Source organism: Procambarus clarkii, chromosome 41 (genome assembly GCF_040958095.1).
Source record: "Procambarus clarkii isolate CNS0578487 chromosome 41, FALCON_Pclarkii_2.0, whole genome shotgun sequence".
Taxonomy (NCBI): domain Eukaryota; kingdom Metazoa; phylum Arthropoda; class Malacostraca; order Decapoda; family Cambaridae; genus Procambarus; species Procambarus clarkii.
Genome location: NC_091190.1, coordinates 13,658,144 through 13,681,554, shown reverse-complemented (window position 1 = coordinate 13,681,554; position 23,411 = coordinate 13,658,144). Strand labels below are relative to the sequence as shown.

The 23,411-nt window shown below is 37.2% G+C and overlaps 1 protein-coding gene across 1 annotated transcript in view; it reads right to left on the bottom strand.

Moving 5' to 3' along the window:
• Positions 1-228: 228 nt before the first annotated feature.
• The window catches only part of ash1 (histone-lysine N-methyltransferase ash1), a 35,719-nt gene continuing 12,536 nt past the window's right edge, over positions 229-23,411 (bottom strand). The window contains exons 6-11 of the mRNA XM_069339143.1: positions 22,752-22,978; positions 14,401-16,074; positions 13,766-13,904; positions 11,445-11,784; positions 8,636-9,010; positions 229-3,897 (exon numbers count right to left, since the gene is read on the bottom strand). Coding sequence (XP_069195244.1) covers positions 3,757-3,897; positions 8,636-9,010; positions 11,445-11,784; positions 13,766-13,904; positions 14,401-16,074; positions 22,752-22,978 — 2,896 coding nt within the window. The 3' untranslated portion in view covers positions 229-3,756. The remainder of the gene's footprint in view (positions 3,898-8,635; positions 9,011-11,444; positions 11,785-13,765; positions 13,905-14,400; positions 16,075-22,751; positions 22,979-23,411) is intronic.

Here is a 23,411-nt window from a genome sequence, read left to right as displayed (position 1 = left end):
GAGAAACAAAAATTTGTTCTTCAAATAATATATCTTACTGTGCACAAAAATTTGGTGGTATCAAATGTAAAAACGTTTCTCTTAAACTGTCTCTCTACATTTTTAATCATCTTGATTACTTATTATCTTATTTATTTTATCACAATTATTTGTTAACTATATATCATGAATCTATTACCATCTCCTTTAATTAATTACAAATATCTATCAGGATAGAGAAGGCAGAAATTAAAATTATAATTTATTCTGAGATGAATTTCATGGTTATGTACAAATGAACATTATGTCCTGAGATAAGGGAAGATGCATATTGGGCTATTGTCATGGAAATTTTTTGTGAACTGCAGTATTCATTCATATTATAGGACAGTGAAAGTAAGATTTGTTTTGTAATTGATAGGGGTATGCACCTTCCCGCCACTTGTACATGGATTGAATAACATAAACTTTAAAAATCTACGACACAGAGGAACTCCCAACAAATAAGTATAACTAGGGGCAAAATTGTAAATTGCTTAGGTAAGAGGAAGAACCATAGTTAGACGAGTGGCAAGCATAAGTGGCACCAAGTTACCGCCACAGTAAATGGGCCAACACAACTACCACCAACATTAACTATGGTCCATGCTACTGAACAAATGTTACATGTATAAACACAGTGTGAACCATGCACAACATCTGTCAACAGCAATTAACTGGCAAAAAGCTTTCTGAACTAATGGTACTGTTGCAGTTGCTTAATTCTATTGTGAGTCATGAGAAAATGTTGGGAGACACTACGGTAAGAGTGAACAATGGAGCAGGACACGGTAACGCAGACAAAGAAACAGGCATTTTCTGCCAATGTTCCAATACAAAGAATAAACAACATCCAAACAGTAGCAAAATCTCTCACTCATTTGATACATCATATATCTACAAATATGCACTATCATCAGCCTGGATTTAGTAGGGGAGGAACACTTGGAATGCACGCATCAAAATAGTTTATGCAATGGGATCTGTACATTAAGCAACTGTTTTATACAATAATTATAATTTCAACTTCTGTACATGCACTTTCTGTCAAAGCACTACAATATTAATCTTTACCATAAAGACACTTATTAAAACAACTTCAATTCATTGTACACAGATACAATTTAGTAAACAAAACATCTGCAATTTTTTTGTAAATCTTTGGTAAATTATTGTAATCAATTATTTCTTGATAACCCCTACAAAAAAGTGCCTCCCCATCTCTAGTCTTCCGGACTCAAAAACAAACTATTCACCTGGGAGGAAGAGGCTACTTGCCATCTGACTTTAGGGAAAGCAAAGATAGACAAATCTCCAAATGGTTTTTGTGCAAATATTTTTTTTGGGTGGGTGGGGGGAGGTGGTTCTTATCTTGCCAGGTGATATGTAGACAAACATAAACACAACATGAGGGAAACAGCAAAGGGTGTATGACACCATAACAATGACATGAACAAAAAGAGCTGCCGGATATTCTTATAAAAATATTCCTTCTATGTTACACACAACAATGCACAGCATTCAGTCACTTTCTTGCTCTCCAGTCAAACAATATTTACAGATACTTGAGAGAAACCAGAAATCTGACTTAGTGTAAAATTCATTATTAAAAGTATATATTAAAAATCTCAATCAAATAACTTAAAAATCCTTGTACTTACTATCATAGATTAAACATCTACTACAAAATCCATCCTTTTCTAAGGTTTTATAAAAATTTTGATTTGTTGTCTTAATTTACAGGTATGAAAGTGTACATTCGAGTATTATATACTCTTGCATGTGGATTCAGTATCTGATACTGAGATTTGCATCAAATCAATAACAAGTTTCATTTCTCTGCTTGTACACAGGGATGATGGAAGGATCGACCAAATGCATGGCAATTCGTCCAATGACTAGTTACCCTAAAGAAAAGCATGCTCTCAAGTTTAATACACACTAGTATAAAAAAAATAAAATAAAAAAATCTTTGTACTGTACCTTCTTACAGCTATATATCTACACAAGTGGTACATTTATATAACTGGATAACTTACAGCCATGAATTCTTAATTTCTATGTGTTTAAACATTGTTATTGTGCTGAACTTACATAAGAGATCAGTAAGTACAGTAGTAATTCTTCATAATATCTATGGCATATTCTGGTTAAGAAGTAGTAGTAGTAGTAGTACAAAAGAGGCTAAAACAAAAGCCTTCCTCAGACCACCATGTGAAATTTTGTGCCCACGTGTTACTCACTAAACTCGTCCATTAGCTGCCTCTTCCATAATAGCCATTTGCCTGTGTTCTCAGTTTTTTCTGTTAATGTAACTAAACTATATGTTGCATCTGCATACAGGTTTCATTATCATCACTTTCTTTTTAATAAATAATAAAAATGATATTGTACTATTAAGGATATAAAGTCTTAAATTTCATAAAAAAAATATATACAGCTGCATAAAAAAAAAGGCAAGGTTGCCAACAGTAGCTATCAGAATATTTCCAGGCCAGAGGGTCTCACAACACATTATGAATCACTAAACAGCTAGAACTCCATTATACTAAAAAACAGTAGGTCACAAATTTTGAGGTTAAATCACCATCCATGCTATAAGACCAATTTGATCATTTCTATATACTAGATAGTATTCCATAGGAATTTCTAAGAATAAGTTTCCTTGTCAGATCTGTAGTGTCTGATAATTATTTTGTTCTTCAATTTCATAATCTAACCCTAATATTTCTTGCTTCAAGTTTCTTATCTTCAATTCTCTATTACAGTATATTTACAAAAAAGAATACAAAGCTGTCACTTCTAAAGCTTTGGCCCCATAAATCATTCTCTGAATTATTTTGTAATTTTTAAATACATTACAACATTTTTTAGGGGACTCAAGTGTTCCCTTTCTTTTACAGTGTGCAAAACATTTTCTTAACATATAGCTGAACAAAAATTTGTTTGCATGTCTTTTACATTTCCCTTTACTCTCACATGGGCAGAGTCCCCAGTTACTAAGAGGATTCCTAACCAACAGATAAATACAAACATTCATAGACATATTATTGTACAGAAAGGGAAACACACATTAATGTCCCAGAGCAATTAGCTCCATTACTATCTGCAATCACCGACACAAAATATAAATAATAGGAATCTCAAGTATTTAATAAAAAAAAAAAAAAAAGTGACATTACAATTCCAGTATGTATAAGCACTGACCTTAGTGATAACCAAGTAACTTAGTTATATTCATTTCTAACACATCCTCTCAGATCAGTGAACATCAGTTTTGCGCTTCAGGTAAAATTCTTGACCCAAACTTAGCAGACAGGTCACACCCTTGTTGGCAAAACTGTGATGGGCAAACCACACAAAAAAAATCTTTGAATATCCAAAATCCCAGAAGGCTGGTACGACACTTTATTAATTAAGAAATTTATCCAAAATCTAATTTTCAATACAGAGTGTTATCTGTCTGCCAATCTGTGTGGATATATATATAATATAAATATATAATATATATAAATATATATATATATTATATATATATATAATATATATATATATATATATATATATATATATATATATATATATATATATATATATATATATATATATATATATATAAGCAATTTTATGTATTAACAATTTTAAAATTAATTAAATTAATTATAATAGTATAATTCTTTACACTTGGCCCTCCATTTCTTTGAGTGTAAGGTGGCCGTTCCAGCCTATGAGCCAATCTCAGGAGGTGAAAGCTGCAGTTTTTTTGCGCTGCCTTTTGTTGTTCTCTAGTAAATAGCTCAGGTCTATTGCTCCTTTTGCTGGAAGTTGACTAAGAAGTTTTGTTGCTACACTGTTCACTCGCACACGTTTCTTGGCACGCTGTGGAAAAGACAACTTCATTAAAATATGGAATATAAAATACATCGGTACAATATATGCAAATTTTCAGATTACTTTTATAGAAATTAGAGTATTTCCAAAGCATATGATCTTTACCCCATGATTAAATATAATTTTCAGTTCTATTTTTGTCAAGGTGCATAATTGCCAGAAAATAGGCATACAGAAAGAGGTCAAAAGTCAAGTACCAGAATACTGACACCTTATTTATCTAAATATTTGCCACAACTTTCTTGGTAAAAATAAGCAGGAGTCGGGGGTGTTATTGTAAATAGAAAGCAAATTCCCATGGAAATCCTTTATCTGGGCTTTTCCAGCACCACTCACTAGTCACCTCCACTCCTCACTCAAATGGCAAACCACCACCACCACCATCTAAATCTCACTGTAAGAACCTCAATCACTACCTTGTTTCCAGTACATCACCACCAAAATAATCAGCAGTTTACAGGAAGCCAGCAAAGCTTCCATTAGATAGAGGCATTCATTACACTCATAGCTGCTGGGTTTCCTGTCATGCCCGATTGTCAACTGTCACATCCTCTCAGTTGACGACGGAGGAGCCACTTTAACTTTAAACGTTAATATTTCATCTCCATCATTTTGGAAGTTGTCAAGTGGCTTTCTCACCTTCAGCCTGCTACTTCTCTGGAACCTCCTCAGTTTCCTCATTTACTTTCGTCTTCTCATTTCTGTGTCCGCTTTGCTCTGGGATCTTTTCTTTGACGTGGAGTTTCTGTCAGCATTAGCTTTTGGCTATAAGGCTGGGAAGCTTTCTGTTCTCTTTCAGATACAGGGGTTTTTGTTCATTTGGTCCTGTAGATGTTTACTTCGTCTGCAGCCGTTGACCGCCTCTTAGCTTCGTATGAAGTGGCTGGGTTCCAAAGGGGGTTCTTTGTTTTTTGGTACTTTATTTCTTGAACTGGAGATGCATCACCTTTGGTTACTGTATATTTCTCCTCCCTTCTCTCAACATACCCTATTTTCGTTTTTCTCCAAGGTGTGACTTCCAGAAATTTTCTTTCAAGTTTTTTTGGCAAAGACATGATTAATCATACTTAAGACCTTTTTATATGGATACAGGAATAATTGACGAGACCACACACTAGAAGGTGAAGGGACGACGACATTTTGGTCCGTCCTGGACCATTCTCAAGTCAATTGTGATGAGGAAGAGAGAGAGAGAGAGAGAAGATTAAGCCACCCAAAAGGTGGCTTGGGCATGAATAGCCCATAAGTGGTGGCCCTTTTGAGCCATTTTTAGTATCAATAGATGGTACTGGAGATCTGTGGAGGTGCGACTGCACCCTGCGTGACGGGAGATGTCTCCCGTGTGATGAGGAAATAGATGCAGGCAATAAATAGGCAAGAGAGGTGAGGAGCAAAGTAAGGTGTAGTAGAGGGGATAGTAGTAGGAATAAGAACTGCAGAGGGCTTATTGGCCCAATACGAGGCAGTGCCTATTATAACCACCGAATGAGAAGGAGATAGTAATAGGAATAAGAAGAGGATAGTAAGGGAACGTAAGAGAAAACAACGAACAGAAAAAAAAGAGAGAAGAGAGAAAGAAAAGGAAAGAGAAAGAAAGATAAATGGAAGGGTAAGCCTTATGTTAGGTCATGTTTGTCCACCTTTCATGAAGAAAAAATATAAATTTACTAGAATTTTAAAGGACTAACAAACTTAGAAAATGATGCAGTGTTCCATTACGGGTCTTGTTGACTGTATAAGCTCATAATTTGATTTTTTAAGTTACTTTTGATGCTATAAAGTTAAATGTTGTCTTAATGTGGCTAATGTATCATCAACCAAATGAGAGAAAAAATACTTTGTAAGAACAATAACTAAATTTTGTAGTTGACAGTTTAAAATTTAATGCTTCTGGTGTACACACTGGCTCACTTCACGGAAAAATGATTACAAACATTGTGACTACAAAGTATATTTTGACAAAGATAAATGTTAGAGCACTGTGCTAGAGAGATCTAATCAATATGAAAGTGTCACCATAGGATCACATCAGTGATATTGTATACGAAGCTTATGTAACATTTACAAATGTGAAAATCGCTTTTAAACTCATGGATGTGGAAATATTAATTGAATTGTTTATGGTATATGAGAGGCCAAAATTAGAATATGTAACAGTTGTGTGATGTCCATTTCTCAAGAAGAACATCAACAAAATAGAGAAAGTGAGAAACATGCTACTAAATGGTTTCCAGATGTTAAAAAGATCTATCAGGACAGGCTGGAGGCATTAAATATGACAAACCTAGTAGATAGAATAAAAGATATGATCACCACATACAAAATCCTGACAAAGTTGACAAGACATCTGCATTTGACATCTGCAGCTTCAAGAACAAGAAGTTATAAATTCAAGCTAAGAAAACAAAGGTGGCCAAAAAATTTATTGAAATTCTCTACTACGAACAGGAATATGAACGGTTGAAATAATTTGGATAAGAGGGAGGTGGATGCCAAAACCATAGGAAGCTTTAAAATGATAATATGACAAAGAATATGGAAAAAACTAGACACCAGGAGAATAAATCTTATCATATAATTCCTTACATAATTACACACATTTTAACACCTTACACATGCACACACAATTTCAAACACACACACATTGTACATACTTTCACAAACCCAATGTCACACAATTTCACACATGCTTTCACACACAAATGGCTTACATTGTGCCACTAATACATTGTTTTCTTGTTTTTTGCATATACATGTATCTGTAAAACACTAAACTCGCTGATCTGGCCTGCCCTAATAAAACGACAATAGAACACTTGTCAAGATTTTATTCTTACCTGGAATGTCAGGTTAATGTGGGCCAGATTAGCTAGTTGGCAGATTATGGTGTTGGTACTAGTATTATATCTTACTAAAAAGCAAAGGAAGCAGATCATGGAGTCTGAGAGTACAAGGGAGAGCAGTAATGATAATTACCAACTGAACCCTCAGAAGTATGATTATTTGCATAATGTTATTTACTAGTGGCCTACAGTAGCATCTTAGCCTAGAGGCAGGTGTTCGTGGTACAGAATTCAGGGTCAGAAGCTAAAAGAATGGCATGAACCATGGCCACTAACGGCTTAATAGCCAGTTTAGGGTTGCATAAGCGTAACAGACAGCATGACAGAACTATGACCATGTTTATGTATTTTTGTAGCATATTTGTTATTTATATGAAAAGAAAATAATTGTTTATATGGTATATTATTTTTTCTAAATGTGTAAAACCTGTACTCTATCATTTACTACTAGAAAACTCTGACAAATTTGCTGATAAAGAGGCTAGTAAAAAATGGTAACTTATTTGAAAAACTGGATTGTGTACAAATATGGATCATGTTCAGAACATGGCTCAGATTTTGAGGTGCCATTGTTTATATGCATCATTATACCTCTTATATATAAATGTTTACATGATACTGGCATAATAGATGATATTTTTATTTAAAGTACTGTATCTAAATAAGTAAAAAAAACTTTCATGAATATTTAAACTTTTAACTTACACAGGCCTTTATTTTATTATAAAGACAAAAAATGAAAACAATAACGTATTAATATCAAAACGGAGCTATGTTAACCTTGCATAATGTGACTATGGTGTTGGCGGTATTGATATGTGGCGATGTGATGACCATCTGTGCCGAGAAGGTTTCCCATCGATGGGAACACGAAGCCTTTTGGCTTATCAAGGTTTCCCAAACAGACAATGCCTGGTGGGGGTGGAGGGGGAAAAGGAAACTTCCTGTTCCTATCAATGGTAAACCATCTCAGGCCAAATGGTCGCGACATCACCACAATTCAGTACCACCAACACCATGGTCACATAATGCAACATTCTTGCAAATTTGGCATTAATTTTGAACATTTGATACTTGTCTGAGAACAATTAAGAATTAGCTTTCTCAGGTTTCTTTACATAAGCTCTAGATTCCCTAACATGACCTGTTAATATACTCCAAATTTCAAATGTGGTCAATTTGAGGGTTTTTTTCCCCCCCATCTCCTCAAACACAGTCCTGACGAGCTGTTTCATCTTCCCAAATCTGTATTTACATGCCGACTCCAAGGTGCACACAGAAGCATTATTTGTGGTTGCTAGTTTATCAAACAACAACAACTAAAAAGTTGCTAAACTACTAAACAAAAATTTTTTACAGATGGGGAGTGGAAGCGAGACAAGCAAACAGGCTTTTAGCATTCCCAAGCAAGGGGGCATGCTGTAGTCCTACTGGGGAAGAAGCATCCTCTTCTAGTTCTGTATTTTGTTACAATTTTGCAAATAATTGAAGCTTAAACAAATTTATGACTTTACCGTTAATTTAATTAATTTATGCAATGTTATGCAATGCAATGTTACTAAAGTACCTTTGATGAAAAATAGTTAAAGCTAGATTGATTTTTCTTAATGAATGATACAAAATTATTCATTGTATCTGATTTTCTGTGGCACATACAGAAGACATAAGATTTTAAATAAAAACAAAAAAGGCACACCAAAGACCTCATGCAAAAAGTAAAAAAAAATAAAAGAAAGCCACAGAAAATCAGTAAAAATAAAGGCATGCTCCAAACATCAAGCTGATGTTATTTTCTTATTGAAAGTTGCTATGTCTTTCAGCTTTGGTGTGAGGAGCTTAACCCAAGAAAAGCCAGGGGTGGTTGGGTGCCAGCTATCACATGCCTTTTGTGCCCTGGCCTCAGCTCTTACAGTAGCCAGTGGGGTGTGGTCATCTATCTCATCAGGTGGAGGCGGAACCCCTCGGTCTCGAGATCTGCTGCTTCTGCTGCTGCTGCTGCTGCCTCCCCCATTGCTGTTACTGGTAGTATCACTTTGACTAGTGGTAATAGTAGTGTTGTTAGCAGAACAGGGCTTTGTAGTTGTAGTGGAACTGGTAGTGGCCGCAGTGTTAGCAGAACTAGAACAGCTGTTATTACTGTTGCCACTGCTTGAATAGCTGCTGTTACTGCTTCCACGTTCTTCTGAACCTCCACGACATTCTTTAGAGCCCCCACTGCTTCCGCTACGGCCTCTACTGTTTGATATCACTTCATGTGGCTGAAAAAGATACAGTATCTTGTAGATATTAAAGACATCAATGTAGACAAAAATAAAACTGGATGTGTTTCAGTCACAACTAACTAAGAATGTTATTGAATATCTCACAATACAAATAATGCAGTATGTATTCCTCTACATATTTTTATAAACACAAGAGAAAGAGAAATTGATTGACAGAACAGGTGGGTAGAATTTGTGGGAAGGAAAGGAAGGTAAATGGCAGATGATGGGACGAGTGTGACTGGAGTAGAGGAATGGGGTATCTTGGTGCATTCTGGACGAAGGTGTGTAGTGGCACTGTTGCAGTGATAAAGTAGCGGTAGGAGTAATAAGGGAATAAGGGTGGCAAGGTGAAGGAGGTGGAGTTGGTGATGGAAGAATTTATGCTAAAGGCAGGTGGTGGTGTTGGTAAAAGACGTAAAGTTGTGTAATGGGAGGATGCTTATACGGATGATTACTCTCCCTCTCCCTCACTGGTAAATCATTGCACACTGCAAAGCCAGGTGTGGACTCTGATGTGGAAGCCAAAACAACCCAGCTGAAAACATAAACCAGACAATAAGCCGTACAGAGCAACAAGACACTGGCCACCTAAAACATCACACAGGCAGACAGATGGGCTGAGCACAGGTGAAGCAAACACCTAACTGAGGTGAATACTTGGTGAGGGAAGGCATAAGCATCCATGGATCACAACTTTCACATTCACAACTGAAGTGTACCCTAAGCAACAGCTCAAGCTTTCTAACAACCACATGAGCAGGAACAGCATGACAGGCAGGTCTCCAACATGCACAAGAACATAATTCTCAATGCTATTTGTTTTACAAGTGAGAAGACACTGTAACAGGCTCCACAAAGTAGAATAAATCTTGTGCACTTCCTAGAAGTGAGGGGAGTCAACAGGAGTCAACTCATAAGATGAAGGAGCCCAGAACTCTTCAGAGCAGGTATTCCTAGTCAGAGTATGGGGAAATGCAAGCTGACCCAAGGTAAGACATCCCAGCACACTGTCAGAGCCAAATACTGTAGACTGCTAGAGCATATGGTCTATAAAAAAATCATGAACCATAAACAAAAGCAAATAAATAAATGGTCCCCAGTGGAGAAAAATGTTCCAGGGAAAGCCATCACCACTTAGCTGAAAGCGACAAGCCGTCGATGGACCCAGCAGAAGCTACCTAGAGCGTACCTGGAGAGGGTTTCGGGAGTTCTTCTACTCCCCGAGCCCAGCCTGGGGCCATGCTCGACTTGTGATAACTTGATCCAACAGGCTGTTGCTTGGAGCAGCCCCCAGGCCCACATATCCACTACAGCCTAGTTGGTCCAGCACTTCTTGCAAAAACCTGTCCTAGTGCCTCTTGAATACATCCAGGTTACAGGTCATAGACGAGATACACTATGTGGAAGAGTGAGAGGCAGACTGAACGAGACCTTGGATGACTTGGTCTGGTGCATCAGAGTATTTACCCCCATGGCAATGATCAATTGCCTTGTTCACCTAAGGATGCCTAATTTCCCTCAAGCAGTCACTTGTTTTGCTGCACCAATGCTTTCTGGTGAGTTTTTGCAAGTTTTGTGGTTGACCTCTGATTCCCTGCTCCCCTTACCTTGGAGAGCGAGCCAGATTCTGGTTGTGCATCATGGTAGGTGACAGATGGGTCTCAAGAAGTCTAGTATACTGGGCTAAGACTTGGTAGTACTGTACCAGAGTTAGGCTTGGGGAACTACTGAAGGGGAGAGTTTCCTCCCAAGAAAAACTGCTGACAGGGTTCCACACATATGACTGCTTTACAAGTTGGAACACCTGGGAAGGGTGAATGGGAGTCTAAGGAATTTTCAGCAGATATAAAGATGAGGATATTTTAGTATGGATAATATGACAAAGAAAAAATACCTTCCTAAATTGGAAGATAAAAGATAATGTGGAAAGATGATCACTTGATATAAAAAAATGACAACATAGGAAAAAGTACACACACAGAATAATCACACTAACGTGACTGCATCAATGAGAAAATCCGTAGGAGCTGTGATGAGGGTTCGAACCTATGCAGTGGATGTTCCCACACACACGCTTCTAGCGACTAGACCACGACTAACTAGGAAAAAGTTGATAATGTAGACATCTTATTGCCTTCCCCAAACAGAACATGAGGACACAGGGGACAACTTCAAGAACACTGATGTAAATGGAATATTATATATTTTTTTTAATAGGTAGATAAGGGATGAAACATAATTAGGAGAAGGTCAAAATTAGGAGAAGGTTGTATATGTCAAAACTACCACTAATTTTAAGACCGCATTTGATAAAATTCATAAAGATAGACCACCACCAGTATAGCCCTCTACCTTTAATTACAATAAGGCTATTACCATTAGGTATTAACACAAACAGAAGGAAAAATAAACAAATCAATGCACTTACAGTGTATGTTCGTTGTGGTCTTAGTCTCTCTGGAAAGGTAATGAAGGCATATGGCTTGATGCAGATAGGGTACTTTGGTTTGCTGATCTTGGAGAAGACTCTGGCACCTTTATCCACTCGATACTCGCATACATATACGTGATCTTCTTGAGCTCCAATGGGACGCCCCCTACAGTAGCTATTGAGATCCAGTACCCAGCAATGGTTTATTACCATATCCAAGGGTAAGATTTCACACAATGGTGAACGGATGACTTCATTTGGGAAAAACTTACGCCAGGGTTCGTGGAATGTTTCATGTGGCCGTAAGTAATGATGTCCGAATGCAAATTTGTCTCCCCTGTGATGAATAACGGCCTTGTTAACAACAGTACAGTGTGTAGCAATTAACATACATAAACCAATTATATTACTTCGTGCTATCAAGTATGAAGGGTCCCAAAAATTTGAATAGGCATAGATATTATTTTTGGACACAAACCAGATAAACAAACTGACAAATAGCACTAGCAATCACCCAGTATGCTGCATTCAGTTCTATATATTTTTCAAATCAGGCTTTCATTGCACCAGCCATGTTTCTGTCCTGACTTATCTAACACTCAATTCTATTACACATTTATTTTTCATCACTCACACATCCCAGTACTTAAAATATCAACCAGATCTAACGCTTAACCACCCTTATTTATTTAACACCCAGACTTTCATTTTCTCCCCACTATCTTTTGTCCAGCATTCTTATGTGGAATTATGTTATCTCTCACATGTAAATAACACTTTCAGTTGATCTGTATAACTCTCCATCACATTGTTAAAAGAGCTGCATCATCTGTATATAATAAAACTGAAATACCTATACTCCAATTATTCATATTTGGCCTATATACTGTGGCTTATACTTGACCTCTCTCCATCCAATGTATACACAGAACTACTAAGGTGACAGATTACTTGTACGAGTGTGTCATGGTGGTGAAGCAACCCAGCCTCCTAATAGTATGTCACATTTTGATGTACTGTATACTTCTCTAAGGACAGAAACTGTTGTACTAGAACATGATAGCGGCTCGCAAAATTTACAATGTCCCATTTTCTGTTCATAAGTCCTCTTGTAGGGTAGGATAAGGCACTTCAGTACAACAGTTTCTTGACGTTGGGAACGCTCGTGAGAACACGCTGGGTGAAGAGCATGTTGTGGTGGTGACAAGTGAAATTACCAAAGAGTTATTATCTAAATGTAGTTACGAGGTGCCAAATTTTCCCCATAGGTGAATTTTTTAATTCTTTTAAGTTTCACCAAAGGTGCCAAATTTTCACCAAATGAAAAAGTGCAATAGGTACTCTGAGAGAGAAGTCTTATCAACATCAGAGGCCCGAGACTGTTCAACACGCTTCCACGACACATAAGGGGCATAGCTGGCCGACCCCTCACAGTGTTCAAGAGAGAACTTGAACTTGAAGTCAAGCACCTCCAAAGGTTACCTGATCAACCAGGCTGTGACTCATACGTCAGGCTGCAAGCAGCCGCGTCCTACAGCCTGGTTGACCAGTCCAGCAAAGAGGAGGCCTGGTTGAAGACCAAGCCGTGGGGACACTTAGCCCCGAAATCATTTCAAGGTATCTCAAGGTAACGAGATGAGAGCTATGCTCATGATGTTCCGGTTTCCTAGAACTCTGTCATATAATGCCTTTAAACTACGGGCAGTTTTGGCATCCTATGCCTTTTCACACCAAACTGTTCAGCAATGATTGTGCTATCACATGGGACAGATAGCGTAATTCATGAATATAGTTTAAGTGATTGTCACTTTATATTAATCAATTCAAGGTTATCCTTACAGTCTGAAAATTTGCTTTATTCTTATTTTGTTATTGCCTAACAAACCAAATTGTCCTGAAATTATATACTTAAATAAATTTTCTTATGGAATGATAAAAGCTTTCAATTACATTACATATACTTCGATTATTTTTTAATTTGAGTCATAACTAATTGAAATTTGATCAAACATAACCTAAGAGAGTAATTCAAGTTCTTAATATATATTAATTCAAATGAGCCAATCTGAAAATAATTATTTGAAAATAACGAAAATCACTCTGCTTGTCAGGCAAATTGGGCCTTACATACTAGGCCAAGTAGTGCAATTCTGGCTACTAGGTATGATATACAGGGTATATGCACACACACACACACACACACTCTCTACAGAACATGTACAGTAAAAAGTGACAGGTATAAATACCAGTGATAAGAGAATTATTTGTTATTGTTAATTACTCTTCTAAGGAAAATCTCAAATGGAAATAGTACATACTTTTCATCAATCCACAGATTTTCTATCTTGAATATTAATAGATCATGAGGTTTGATGTCTTTGACAAGGCGGTAAGCTGGCTGTCTTCTTTCACCTGACTTCTGCTGTGGCCGATCACGAAGAATATAAACACTGTCACCTAAGAAGAACAAGATTACATTTAGGTTTTAGATTTAAAAAGCACATTTAATAAAGCCACTTATGATATCCAACTGCACTCTCATAACTTTAGATTGTATTTGTCATGTGTGCTTATTACTATCTTCAAGGTAGGCCTAAGAGGCAAATGTTACCCCTATAACTATATTTTCCCCTTGCAAGTTCAAGTACAACACTCTCAGTATTTAATTTAATAATTTAGAACTTTACAAAGAAATATTCTACTACTTTCAGGAATATAATTTCCTTGTGCTTTCCATATATTTGTGCTTCATAATAAAGGACAAGAAAGTAAGTGTCCAGTGCTATTCGGTACACTGAAAATGCAGATCATTTGCCACGGGAGGATTTTATATAATTATAATACAGACCAGAGTGTCAAAGACATATGGCAGATTTAAACCAATAGGGAAAATAAGGAGTTGAAAATAAGATAAGATAATAAGAAAACAAGGTTGTTTAACAATTCCACCTACCTTGTTTAACCTGTAGGTTGTCCCTTAGCAGGGTTATGAAGTATTTGTGATCCCTAGGAGCATCTGGAGGCTGAGGGTTCATGGGAACCTCAGGGGAGATGAGGCGTGGGGAACACTCCTCACACAGGTAGTGGTCAGGAGAGTCAGTCACACCCATGCAGTCGCAGTGCTGCCACACCAAACACCTCTCACACTGTATCATGACTCCTTCATCACGGTGTAAGTTGCACACACATCTAATTACATCTTCATCCTCAAACTCTTCATTAGGACTGGAATTAGCAAATGCAGGTGGAAGTGCATCTTCTCCCAACACTTCTTCTAGTAGGGGTTTGAATTGTAATTTGCACTCACTGTACACCCGCCTCAAACCGACAGCCATCTGACCTACTTCTGTGTTTCGCCCAAAAAATCTAAGATTGTTAGCAAAAAGGCGCATAACATCACGGTCAAATGATTCTGCAGTAATGTAATGGCCTGTAAGAATGTTTTTTTCTACAAGAGCTAAATCAATGGGTTCACCTACTCTTATGTAATATGTAGGATACTTTTTTTTAGATGGTAATGTCATAAATGGAGTAGCCAAAGGTTTGTCATTGCTATCTCTAGATGCAACGAGTTTATCAAAAATATCTTTGAAAATCTGAGCTAGTTTGGCTAATCGAGTCATTTCAGGGTCATCTTCAGCTTGAGCAAGACGTCGTGTTTTAACTGACCTGGCAGTATTCAGAGCAGTGAAATGTGTGAGAAATTTCTCAACTCGAGTACTAGGTTCATCAGGGTCATCTAAAACTTCTTCATGCTTTTTCTCAGCACATCGACTTAAGCGATCTCTGGACTTTTTAACTTTTTCCAAATTACGAATAAGAAAACACCTGTGAGTCAAAATGAATAGTTGTTGCTGGTGTGACAGTGGCTTGATTGGTGTAAAATGTGGACGGGGAATGTAATTATTATCTGCTTCAGCAGTTGCACCACGCTTGCGTTTCTTTCCCATATCCTTCTTAGGAGCCTTCTTCTTATCATCGAGAAAGCCATTAACTCTCTGACTTTTAGCACCAATAACTCCACGACAGTTTTCTGATCCACACTTACATTCTTGTCCTTCAGCAGGGTTAAAGAGGGAGAAATTATAGTCATATGTCAGTTCAGCTCCTTCTTCAATATCCTTTAAAGCAAACAAAGCCATTCGGTACTGGCCATTAACATACCACTTTTGCATTTCACAGTTAGGATCACACGAATGATTCACAAATCGGCAATCTCCTCCCATCCTATGACCATCAATTACCATCCCTCTGTCAAGATTTAAACAATAGTGATGAGTATCATTGGCATATTTAGTTTGCATTCTCAGTTTAAACTCTTTCTCACTAACCACTTCTCCAACATATTCCATTATAAAGGTCCCAGCTTTGATCTCATGCGTTGCCTTAATGCCCCAACCTTTGTTTGGAGTCATAAAACGTTGGAGACATGTTTTGTATTCGTGTCTTTGGATTGGCTGATTACCACAGGAATCTGCAATAGGGCACGTCTGAGATGAACACTCAATGAGCATCATCTTGTTGATGCAGTCATCACCACAGCCACGTTCTCCAGGTTTGACTGGGCGCTTGCAGTTGCATGCTTGAAGTTCATAATCGTGATTTGGCTTGACATCATAATACACATCTGGAAAGATTAAAAAAATAATGAAGCACCTATCTCAAACAGATTGTACTGTACATACTACATAGTAATTAGGCACACATCTTAAATAAATTCTATTACATCGTAATTAAGCACATCAGCTACACTGATATTACGAATCAGACAAATCAGAACAAATCGTAGCTTCGTTCACTCAAATGTGCTATCGGTACTAGCCTTACTGCAAATCTCCATGCCTTTTCAAGTTTCTTTTTGTGCTTTCTATATTGGTAGTTTGTGGTTTATGTGGCAGTGGTAATGGGATATGGTGGTGGCAGCATGTGCTGATGGTACGTGATGGAATGTGAGGTTTGTGACATGTGGTGGCAGTAGTATGTGGCATTGGTGGTGTGGTATTGGTGGTGGAATGTGGGTATAACATGTGATGATGATGGTTGTAGTATGTGGTGTTTGTGATGGTAGTATATAATGTTGGTGAGGTAAATATGTTAACACCAATGATTATGGTATGCAGTGCTGTTATGTATGTAGGCTGTATACGGTGGTTTTATAATAGGGTAACGGGTATTAAATTTCCTGTCAAATAAAAAGTAGAGAGTTATTGTTTATTAAATCCTTTTGACAGCCTTAATCTTCATTATATTATATACAAGTTGCATAGAGTATATGTGGGAAATTGGTAAAATAATAATTTGTTTGGAGCCTGAAGTCAAAGCATTCATATTTGTGCTGCACAACAAACTCCTGATACCACCAGATTTTTGCTAATGTGCACTGCATGAACACTGCACGATTTAGGGGATGTTAACACTACAAGTTGAAAGTGAACGAGACACATCTTTAGACAAAGCATCAATCAATCTGACAGGAGTAAAAAAAAATAAAACACAGACTATTACCTGACTGGGATTGTCCATATCTTGTATGCACATCATTCACCTGCTGGCCCTTTGTTTTGATGATGGGCTACATAAAGATAGCAAAAACATATTTCAGCTATACTACATCTTGAGGTTATCTTGAGATGATTTCGGGGCTTTTTAGTGTCCCTGTGGCCCGGTTCTTGACCAGGCCTCCACCCCCAGGAAGCAGCCCGTGACAGCTGACTAACACCCAGGTACCTATTTTACTGCTAGGTAACAGGGGCATAGGGTGAAAGAAACTCTGCCCATTGTTTCTCGCCGGCGCCTGGGATCGAACCCAGGACCACAGGATCACAAGTCCAGCGTGCTGTCCGCTCGACCGACCGGCTACATGCCAATAGAGATGGTACACAAAGACTAACTGTTGGTAAGGCTACAACACCAAGAGCTATGAAAAGCTCAGGACACACATCTTTAACACTACCACCACTCCATCAATAATTGAATTGACCGAATACTATCTAAATAGATTCTGCAAGGATGTAAGGGATATCTAAATTAACTCTTTCACCGACTTAAGTTTTGCCAGAATTTCCATCTAGGGTAAAAATGGGGGTTCAATTTGTATAACAGCCTTTTTAAATTAAAATTATTTTAAGAAAACACTAACTGCATATGATATTTGCAATTTTAATTAAATTTATAGTAAAAAAAAAAAAAAGTTTTTTTCTTTTTTAATAGAAAATATGGTCAAAGTAACTGAATAAGGTAGCAGGCCTTAAGTATCCCCTAGGCATAGGTAATACATTCACTTAATGCAACTGTAATTTAGGTGCCAAAAACACAACTGTTTATTTTACCATATATTTATTGGTTTTATCCATTTTTATTGCTGTATTAAATGGAGAATAAACTGCATTTTCCATATATAGCATTGACAATCATTAAAAAATTAACTAATTATAAAATGTTATAATGGCCAACAATTATCAATACCAATCCTTAACTATTTCAGAAACATGCATAACTTGGACAAAGACAAAGCTGACACTACACTACTAATGTATAGTGTGTTAGGTAAAAAACAAGCAACACTGCCTTCATACACACAGTAATTTGTTTGTAACCATAACAGTACATTAAGTAGATAATATTAATAATACTCTGGGATAAACTGAAAGGTTATTATATAAAATAAAAGACTATGGTAATATAATAATTCTATAAATTTCCTGAGATAATGTTTCCTAACAAGACTTGACTACATACCATACCTTGCGTTGATCTTGGGAATCAACGTCCCTCCGGCCCGGTCTCTAACCAGGTCTCCTGAATTTCTGTACATATGAACAGAAATTCTTGAGCTTCACTTACACTTAAACAGTTCAATTAACTTCTGGGCACTCGCGTAAGTTTCTGTACTCTTATTGTGCTAAGATGCTTCAAAATCGGGATCTACACACTTGGGTTAGCTCTGGAACAATTCTTTCATAAATAACTTGTATGTTTCTTTAGCATTTAATATTCTTTTCAGTAGACCTATGCTAGTAGTATACAATGAAAATGCAAGAAAGTCTTTGCTTCTTATCTGCAAACTGTCCTCAAATGTCATTCCATTAATCAATGAGCCAATGATGCAAAAGTCCAGTATCCCCTTTGTGTATCTGCTACATGATCTTTTGGCGAATCCATAAAACAAGCGATGAATTTCCTCTGCGTTGGAAGGCCTTTGGTTTAATTTTTATTGTGAATTCCTTTGTTTCTTTTTGGTTAGGTTTGTGGATGAAGGCGAAGTTTGAATTACGCAATACCATTTCAGTGCTGTTTGCTGAAGATTAGACTGAGTATAAGGGATCAAATTGATTTACACCACCCATAAACTTCTTGAACTTGACCTGGACATTAGTTATGCCAACAGTCCTAGTGCTTTGCTGTTGACAGAATATTCACCTTACCCAAGTCTTCCCAGGGAAAAGGACAATATGGTTTACTTCTCAGTATTGTATATCTATGGTAATATGCCCTCTACCAAGAGTAACGATCATTATGTTTGCCTGCCTAACCATATTGTACAAGAAAATACTTGAATTAGAATTATCCATAAATTCAATATGGCTGTTATTTTCAAACTGTGATCAAGTTTCTTTGTACAGTACTTTGTAATCTAAGAGTCTCCAGTTCTGTAGCTGTACCATTCTTACCTATATACACTTTCAACTATAAACATATATGATCCCTTGAGACACCCCACAGGGATCACACCATTATTTTATCATTTAATGGAAATGACAGTCTGGTCCCATGTGAGTTGACAGTTTCTGGGCATTTTTCTTCAAATTTTGACGTATGATGTTCAGCCTACAGCTGTTTGTTCTTTTATCCCCATTACACATTTTGCCGAAATGTAGACATGCATGAATCAATTAGAACCTATTGAGGGAGGAGGAGGAAAAGAAAATAAGAAAAGAAAAATAAGAAAAAAAGAATAAAGAAAACACAGAAAAAGAACAATAAGAATAAAGAAAACACAGAAAAAGAACAATAAGAACAAGAAGGCAAACAAAAGAACAAGAAAAGTTTTAAATTCTTTTAGTGAAACCAAATGCCAATGTTGGTGTTGAGACTGATGTCTCTGGTAATACACCTTTCTCTCCTATGATTGTGTTTGTACACTCATCATCTTGCTCAGCAATAATTTTATATGTTGAATTCGGGGTAAAGGTATTCGAAGCATTAGTATGGTATATATTGATCAATACCTTTACTTCAATTTTACCTATAAAAATCATACACATCTTTAACTTTACTGGTTCTTTCACACATTTTTCACTATGATCTATGTTAGGAATGTAGCTTCGTGAGGTGGTGGAAAGCTGATGTCACTCGCATCACCATTTCTACCAGCCTGAACCCATTCTGAATCCTTATCTGAATAATAAGAAGACTTGTCTATTTGTTGACAAGACTTGATAATGGACCAGGAAGGTCCTGAAACATTGTCTGGGCTTTATTTTCAGATATTGTATGTGGGTTGGGTGTCAACTTATCTATTTGTTGTAAGATTTCATTAACTAAAAAAATCTTTCTCCTCTTCGCTCTATTGTTGGCACTGGAACTGATAGTATGGCTGGATGATTCTAGAATGAAACAAAAATATTTTACAAACACAAAAATATAAATACCCATAAATCATTATGTACAAAGTATTACAATCAACTTGAATTTCAATAGATTATTAATCACTAATAATGCATGTATAAAGTAATATTACATACCTTAATTACTGCAGAAAAAAAGGAGTGTGGAGGGTAGAACGTATTGGGTCCAGTGGCCTCGCCTCTTTATGTGGCATTTCTGCTTGAGTTCTTGCTTTGTCCTCGGTAGATTTTAAAAGCCAAATGCCTAGGCATGTTCTCAGCATAAAGTAAAAGTTTTCCACGCGTGAATGAAAGTCAAGTACAGTATCGCAACGAACGACTACTGTATTTGTATTTAATCAAGTGTCCAAATAATGCAGCTAGAGTTAAGGAGAGGAGTTTGAAGACTTGATTGTTGCTGGATAATGCCTTGCACATCATGATATAAATAGCTTAGGCTCAAAATCAGCAAGGTAAAGGTGAAGATCAATTATTAAAAGGCCACACACAAGTGGTACAAATGTGCAGCACACGTGTGTACTCACCTAGTTGTGCTTGCAGGGGACTTGAGCTTCGGCTCTTTGGTACCGCCTCTCAACAGTCAATCTACTAGGTGTACAGATTCCTGAGCTTCTCGAGCTCTATCATATCTACATTTGAAACTGTATGAAATTAACCTCCACCACATCACTTCTTAGTGCATTCCATTTACTAACCACTCTGACACTGACAGCATTCTTTCTAATGTCTCTGTGGCTCATTTGGGTACTCAGGCTTTCACCCATGTCGCTTTGTGCATGTACCTCTCAGTGTTAAATAATCCATCCTGGTCTACCCTGTCAATTCCCTTGAGAATTTTGTATGTGGTGATCATGTCACCCCGAGCTCTTCTGTCTTCCAGCAATGTGAGGTGCAGTTCACACAGCCTTTCCTTGTAACTCATGCAGTCTTAGTTCTTCGACTAGCCTAGTGACATACTGTACCTCCGAACTTTTTTCAGCTTCGTCTTGTGCTTGATAAGGTACAGACTATGCTGGGGTCGCATACTCCAGGATTAGTCTTACATATGTTGTATACATGGTTCTGAACGATTTCTGAAGGCAGTTCTGATGTTATCCAGCCTTGCATACACTGCTGATGTTATTGTTTTGATGTAGGCTTCAGGTTTCAGGAGGCAGGTTTGGCGTGATATCAACTCCAAGATCTCTCTCTCTGTCCGTTTCATGAAGGATTATATCTCCCATTCGGTATTATGTGTCTGGTCTCCTATTTCCTCTGCCTAGTTTCATTACTTTACATTTACTTGGGTTCAACTTTACTAGCCCTGGACCATTTGTTGGACCATTCCTTTAGTTTGTCTAGGTCATCCTAGATGTATGCACGTGTGTGTACTTTTGACATTGCAGTTATAGCATAAGAGTTATACTCATGGTGTCCTGTCTTCTTCAAAAATGTCATCAGACATTAACTAGTGGTAGTTTTGGCACATATGACTTTCTCCACAAATGTATTCCAGTCCCTAACTATTCTATAATGAACGATTTCTGATATTTTTCTTCATCAGTGTTTCTTGATTTTTGGGGGCGCCCATGTGTGGGTGAGTGTAAGTATGGCTAGGAGTGAGTATGACGGAGTGTGGGTGAGGGTGAGTGTAGGCAAAAGGTGTTTAATCAAAAACTTCATTAATATCAGCTTGTAGTTTTTCAATGTCATCTACAAAAGTAATTTTTATGTCAATTTTTATATCGTCTACAAAAGTTGACACGAAGCTGTGACTTGCATATTTTCTCTCTATCTGACATGAGTGAGAAAAAGCAGTGGTGCAAGGACTGTGCCCTAGAGTACAGTGCTTTTATCTGAGCTTGGACTTGTAGATTTATGTCTACAATGAACTTTTAAGCAAAAGATATTAACTGTATTTTTCACATTGAAAAGTATATGGCTAAGAGTTTTTAATGCACAGGAAACCTGCCTAAATATTCTGGCAGAATATTCAGGCAACTCATAAAGTAATCTTTACCACCAAGTACAAGGACCTTTTCCCTTCTGCCCCTCTTTCCAATTTTCTTTACCACGTGAAAGTTTGGCATAATTTACATAGAAATGTAGTGGTCTTACTAATATCCCTAATGATTTGGTCTGGAGAGAAGGCAATCACAAATCTCTCAGATCCACAAAATGCTGACTGTATATCTTATGTGCTGAACACCATACTCTTTCTATATATTATACAGTAACCTTTTGGGTATATCTGATCTTCTCAAATTCCATTCCTCTGGTAACAATGCTAGGACACCATCTCTATTATTAGAGCACAAAATACTGTCTTATACAATATCATGGTGTGCTATTGACCAACACTCCCTCTTGATGTTCCAGTCTTGGGCCAAAATACACAATAACACACAAAATCCATGCTGTAATTATGGCATGAAAAATATATCTTTACACAATATAAAAATAATTACTAGGAGAATACACTAGGCCAGTATGGCTATAATAGCACATGAAAAAGATGTGAGGCCAGAATAGGAGCTGGGATATGAAGATAGAGAAGGAATAGTGCCCAGCCCTTTGACACATGAAAGTTAATCAACACAAAAGCTATTTGCCAGAGACAAACGCTATATTACAACATTAAAAGTTCTGTATTTCTAACCATTCGGGAATCTGACATTTAAGAAAAAATAAATCTTACTTGACTTGATTTTTTTGAAATTCCAGGATGGAACAAGATCCCTCCCAGGCAGCATGTTGTGTTCATGAAGCCACCAAAGATCATAAGGCAACACAAAATCAATGTGTCTCTCTCGTAACCACTTGCGGCAGTAACACGGTGGAGGGAGAAGACCATGCACATGCTCCTCTGGATCATACGTAAACTTATTCTTTGGTAAAGACACTTCACCATTTCTTCTTCGAGGCCTGCAAATTAAAGATACATGTGTTTGAGAGTGAATTAAAGGCTCCAGTTTAAGCAAGCCACTCTGCTGTTTCCTCAGGCAATGTTCTGCTTACCCCAAGGCACATGGCTTCACAACAGCTAGGACAGTGACATTTTCACCTCACTATGCTATTAGTGTTATTTCCCTCACCACCACCAGGCTATGAGAAAAAGGAAAAATGGAGATTTCTCTATCCGACCAGAGTCCCACATATGACGGCACATATTACTCTGCAAGTTTTGACAAACGGAAGCAACCAGGTGACTTGTTCAGAAATTAACTAGAGTAATCATCTACACTTAAAGCCTTATTCTGAGCTAATACCCTCCTTGGTTGCTCCTTTAGTATGAACTCCAAACACCATACAAAGCTAGAAAATAAACAAGGGAATGGTTACCAGTGCCACAGAGTGC